Source organism: Nanorana parkeri, unplaced genomic scaffold (genome assembly GCF_000935625.1).
Source record: "Nanorana parkeri isolate BGI_ZX_2015 unplaced genomic scaffold, ASM93562v1 scaffold837, whole genome shotgun sequence".
Classification (NCBI taxonomy): Eukaryota; Metazoa; Chordata; class Amphibia; order Anura; family Dicroglossidae; genus Nanorana; species Nanorana parkeri.
Window position 1 is genome coordinate 448,975 of NW_017307105.1, and position 6,210 is coordinate 455,184.

Genomic DNA, 6,210 nt, shown 5'->3' on the forward strand with positions numbered 1-6,210 from the left:
AACCATCTGTACGGCAGCACGGCAGTGAGATCGGAGTGAGGCAGAACAGACTGCAAGCAAACGGTGAGGCAGCGTGGGGGCCTCGGCCGGGAGGACCCAGCGAGCAGCTTCCTGATCACACAGCCTGATGCCTCTCCCAGCTACATGGTGTTCACGCTGCGAGGAGGAGGAGATGAGGTGATGCTTTTATCTTCTGTATGTGCCCAAGTTCTGTGACAAGTTTTGTAGTCCTCTATAACTGATGGAATTATTCTGCATTTGTGTAGAGTATTGCTGGAAGTTGTAGTCCCCTATAGCCGTTACCATTCTGCGCTTCTGTAGAGAGTGATGCTGGAAGTTGTAGTCCCCTATAGAATGGTAACGGCTATAGGTGGGCAGGGAGGGCAGTGTAAGAGCGGGGGGGAATCTTGCACCAGGACCCATGGTTCCATACATAGGTCTGCCACTGCTATTCAACCTATAAAGTCCAAAAGTGTCTTATATTATCTTTCAATGTGGACAGTGCTCAAACACACACACCCGAAATCCCAGAAGTGCTCACTCCACTTGTCTCCCCAGCAGGGGCGGATCCAGAGTCTAGTCTCGGGGGGGCGGGGGCCCTGCCTGAAAATAAGCCCCCCCCCATTTGGCTCTTCCACTGCTACTGTGCCACCCCTTTCCTCTCTCACTGTCACCAGTCAGCATGACAGGAATATAGCCTTGCAATTTATGTTAACATTTTTTGGGGACAGATAGAGCTTTCTTTTGGTGGTATATAATCACCACGGGGGGATGGAGAGTAACACTGAATGCAGGAAGTGATGTAATATACATCACTTCCAGCATTCGGGGACGGAGAGAAGATTAAAGGGAGACTGTATACTGATCTCCCTTTGATCTCCTGTCACAGAGCCGTGCCGGCAGTGACAGCTGCTAATACAAGCGATCAAGCGTCTCCAGAGACGCCCGATCGCTTGAATGTAAAGCTCCCGGCCGGGAAGCTGCTCGTCGGGATTTTTCAAGCCCTGCCTCTGATCCACGCACACGGCCGGGACATACAGCTGTCTTGCTGTCACAGAGTTAACTGCGGCATATTACTTGTAGTGTGCCGGTTTTTTACACTGAACCGCAATTAACTCTGTGACAGCTTGACAGCTGTATGTCCCGGCCTTGTGCGGGGATGTACTCCTGTCACTGGTACGAAGATGGTGCATGTCCTATGGCAGTGGATAACCTCTTCTCATCAATCCTCTTTATAGTAACGATCAATCCTCATTACTAAGTGCAGAGTCCAGTGCGTTACTAACTGCAGAGTCCAGTGCGTTACTAAGTGCAGAGTCCAATTCATATACTGTTCTGCATTGCTGTATAATGTATTGCTGGGATTTGTAGTCCCTGTACATCCAGTGCCATTCTGCATTAGAGCGTAAGCTCCTCTGTACAGAAACTAATGTGACTGGCACAGTGTTCTCTGTACAGCCCTGTGGTATATGTCAGAGCAATATAAATGTATAATAAGGGTGTGAGACTGTGGGGGGACCACAAGTACCAGCATGCCATTGGCAGCTGGGGGGTGATGGCTAGCTATGTAGGCTGTATGGGGCCCCGTGATTTATAATGGCGGCCCTGAGGGTACTTGAAAGCATTTGTAAGATATAACTCCTAAGTGTATTGTCACTTTAAGGGTGATTTTGAACACATGCAGCTGATGTATCAGTGATTCCCTAAAGTACCCCAAGACTTTACCTCCATAACAACATCAGGTTCCCCTAATAACAGGTTCCATTTATAGCTGGCGATACCTTCTCTGTCCACATTCTGAGACAGTTGCATTTGTAACCATTAAGTAACTGGAAATGGAGCTAAAGTACAGCAACTTTAACTGTATCTGTCCCACAATTCTACACAAAATTGGTCGAATCCATTAGAATTGAGATCAGCGGTCGCCAACCGATGGTCCGTGGACCACTGGTGGTCCACCAGAATATTTTGGTGGTCCCCGGGCCCCTCTGATGCCCTGCAGGCTGGGCCGTCATTGAAGCGGCACGGAGGCTCTGGGGCTGCCTCTCACTGACTCAACTTCAAGCAGCGGCTGTCACAAGGAATGCGCGGCTCTCAGTACAGTGCGGGCACATATATACATTTTTTAAATTCCTATCAGTGGTCTGCGGGATTTAAAATTATGCATTTAGTGGTCCACGAGGTCCGAAAGGTTGGCGACCGCTGATTTAGATCATATTTGTTTTTCATCCACCTCTCATTTATGTTTATTTTTTGTGCAAACAACTATTTTGAACATTGTTACCATATTGAACATTCTTGTCTAAACAAGCAACACGTCTCCTGCAATGAATGGAATTGTAGGAAGCTGCTGGTTGAAGCAGAGGGCGTGTAGGAGGGGGGGGGGTCCTGTGCACATTACCAGGCTGGGAATCCTCCCTGCTCCACACTGATGAGCTGTGATGAAAGCGGAGCCTCCTCCTGCTTGTCTGGGGTTGGTTTCAGCCAGTTGGTTTGTGTAGATACGTCACCCGATCTGTCTCTTAGGTGACAGTGTCTGTATACAAGTGAAGGAGCTTAGTCAACTGACCCATTCTCCTACTCCACACCGCCTCGCCTTCTGTGACTCAAGTCTAGGGGAGGGGGCACAGGTGTACAATTTCACTTCCTGCCTGGCATCTGGCTCCTCCTTGGCCACTAGCTGCAGGTAGTTGACACACCTGGCTGGTCGTTGAAGGGTTAAAGGTGGATACCTGGCGATCAGGAACACCCATTTTAGTTTCATCTGAAACCTACAGAGGACACGGACTTAGAGGGACTGCTTGAGCCTAGGGATCAGCCAGAGGACATCTGACTTAGACCGTCCCAGCTCAACGAGGACCAACAAAAGGAGCCCCATCTCAGGAGACCCAATGGACTTATTCACAAATCTGGAATTACTGCTGAAGTTCTGAGGACTGTGGATAAGGGTTATATAGAGAGGAGAGGAGGAGGACGACACATCTCAGATCTAGGTGTCTGAAGCTGCTGTTGAAGTCCCCCTTGCTGTGTTTTTCTGGTGATGATGAGTTCAGGACACAGGGCTCCTCTGTAGGGATCACTGGGCTTAGAAGGAATTCAGTGGCAGCCATCACTGGTGTTCAGAGACCCCCTTTCTGGAGAATGTACAGCCTGTGCTTCCTTGCTGCTCTCATAGGAGCTCTTCAAGTTGGGTGGTCTGAGCTCCATGGCCAAGCCTGCCTGGACAATTTCACCAAGAGCAAGTCCAACTTTGTGCTGGAGCTGAATGAATCTGTGAGCGATGGGGCCACATTCCTCTCCTCCCCCAGCCTGGACAGGGGTAGGGACTGTATGTCAGCTTGCTGTAGGACCCCTGGATGTAACCTGGCTTTGGTGGAGCTGGAGCCCGGCCATGATGACATCATTAAGTCTTGCTTCCTGTTGAACTGCATCTACAAGCAGGAGTTTGTCTGTAAGTTGGCCAGGAAGGAGGGATTTCTCGGTTACGTCCTGCTAGACGGCAGCAACAAGTATTTACAGCGATGGGAAGAGACTGAAGGTGAGCGTTCACTTTGTTGTATCAGGTGTGGGAATGTCCTCATTCTATTTCCGGGTCTTTCTATAGTTTGTGTTGCACTCACCACGCATGTTACAATTTGATTGTACAATCCCCTTTAGATCTACACACAGCTTTGTAGTGCAATAGGCTGCCCAAATAATGGATACAGGATGACTGTATACATGGGGGGGTCCTTTTTTTATATTGCATAGTTTTGGTAACCCTAAAGCTCAACACACGTTACAATCTGATTGCACAATCTTAGATCTACCAGCAACTATGTCATGCAAGGGCCTGCCTGATTGGATATGAATTGAATGGGTGGTTTAGGTAGGTCCTCATATTACATAGTGATTGGATGGCTTGGGTAGGTCCCCATATTGCACAGTTTGAAGGGGAGGTTGGTCCCCCATGTTGCACAGAGTGATTTTGGGTGGCTTGGGTCGGTCCCCATATCTACTTTGGTAGATCTAAAGTTGATTGTACAGAGATTGTATGGTCAGATTGTATTGTGTGTGGTGACCATAAAGTTGGCTGTCAGACTGTAACCTGTGGGAGGTGGCTTTGTTGTATGCAGTGTGGGAACAATGTCCTCCTATATGTGTTATTGGCCCTCCGGGTCCCCCAATGTTCTCTCCATTATAAACCTTCTCCCAATTCACTTCCCTATCTTTAAATGCAGAACTCCCCCTATAACAAGTCTACATCATGGATCTGCTCTGACCAGCTCACAATCATGTACTCCGCCCTTATGTGAAACTGAAAAGTGCTCCAGGATATCTTCCATTTATTTTCTTCTCTATACTTTTTTTTTTTTTACAATTATCGGCGTTCCAGTCCAGCGACTTTAGCTGCACCTTTGCCGTAGCTCCACCCAAAACTGTATACACCCATTACATGCAGTCTAGTCATCCCAAACACCCCCTCTTTCTTTTACTTGTGATATTAACACTTCACCCCAACTTCACATTTAGATGCATTGATAAACTCCACCACCAACTGAATTTTTAAAATATTGTCATACTGTAAAATGCATCAACAAGGTTTTATTTTTGTCTGTAAAATGGGGCTCAGTGTATTCTTCTGTTCATGAATTACTAATAGAGCAGTTTATATCAGTATGTAGGGCCAAAAGTATGAGGTCACATCTACACTGTATGGCCAAAAGTATGAGGTCACCTGACCTGGCGTCACATCTACACTGTATGGCCAAAAGTATGTAGACCCCTCCAGATGATTGAGGTTTGGTGTTCCAGGGAAGGGTATGGGTAATACTAAAACATACCAAGGGGGAATGGGGGGGAGAGACACTCCCATATTAATGTCCACGGGGAGGGGGGCACGAGACTCTGTTATTGCCAATAGGGGGGAATCTCTATTTCTAATGCCCATGGGTGAGCGAGAGCGCACTCTCTATATTCATGCCAATGGAGGAACAGGAAATCGCTCCATATTATAGCTCATTGAAGAATAAGGCGGACACACTGTTATGCGTACAGGTGAGCGAGAGCACTCTATATTCATGCCCATTGGGGGGCACTCCATATTAATGGTCCTGAGAGAATGGGGTGGGGCACTCCATATTAATGGCCCTGAGAGAATGGGGTGGGGCACTCCATATTAATGGTCCGGAGAGAATGGGGGGCACTCCATATTAATGGCCCTGAGAGAATGGGGAGGGGGGGCTCCATATTAATGTCTGCGGATGAGCAGGGGAACATCATTACATTTAATATCTGTAAATAATAAATCAAGGCAACTGGACTTGCTGTATGTTTCTTGAAGACATTTCGCTGGTCATCCAAATACAGCAAGTCCAGTTGCCTTGTTTTATCTTTTACAGATATACCATGACCTGGATGAATGAGAACCTTCACAGACCTCTTTCATTTTAATGCCCACAGGTGAGCAGGGGGGACACTGCATAGTATTGCCTGCGGGTGTGCAGGAGGACATTCCATTTGAATGCCCACAAGTGAGCTGGGGGACACTCAATATTCATACCTGAGGGTGAGCAGGAGGGCATTGCATATTAATGCCTGCGGGAGTGGAATGTTCAGCAAGCTCATGTAGGTGTTACTGGTCAGGTGTCCACATACAGTACATGTACAATTAGAACATGCAGCAATAGTGGATTATATTCATAACGCCCTATAAGGGGATAGAAGTCACAATGTATTGCTGCACTTTTGAGCATGCACAATAAGGATCGGAGAGGATTCCGGATCTGGAGCAGTGAGAATATGCTCGCACTGGAGAGGATCTAACCTTGTGGATATATTGGGGGGGAAGAAACCCCTGACAGGATTCTGAAGACATAGATATTCCTTGGATGTAGGTGGAGTAGTTAGTGACGCCATTCTGCGTACATCCCGTCATCTGTGAGTGTAATTGATTGAAGTGTGTTCTGTGCACCATCATATTTCACATCTGTGTTTTTATTAACCCTTGAGAATGCTCGCACTGGAGAGGATCTAACCTTGTGGATATATTGGGGGGGAAGAAACCCCTGACAGGATTCTGAAGACATAGATATTCCTTGGATGTAGGTGGAGTAGTTAGTGACGCCATTCTGCGTACATCCCGTCATCTGTGAGTGTAATTGATTGAAGTGTGTTCTGTGCACCATCATATTTCACATCTGTGTTTTTATTAAGCGTTGAGGTGAAGGG

At 47.3% G+C, this 6,210-nt stretch overlaps 1 protein-coding gene across 1 annotated transcript in view; it reads left to right on the forward strand.

Annotated features, from left to right (window-relative positions):
- The first annotated feature begins 3,016 nt into the window (after nt 1–3,016).
- The window catches only part of SPINT1 (serine peptidase inhibitor, Kunitz type 1), a 38,538-nt gene continuing 35,344 nt past the window's right edge, over nt 3,017–6,210 (forward strand). Inside the window, exon 1 of the mRNA XM_018565359.1 lies at nt 3,017–3,544. Within this exon, the coding sequence (XP_018420861.1) occupies nt 3,142–3,544 (403 nt within the window). The 5' untranslated portion in view covers nt 3,017–3,141. The remainder of the gene's footprint in view (nt 3,545–6,210) is intronic.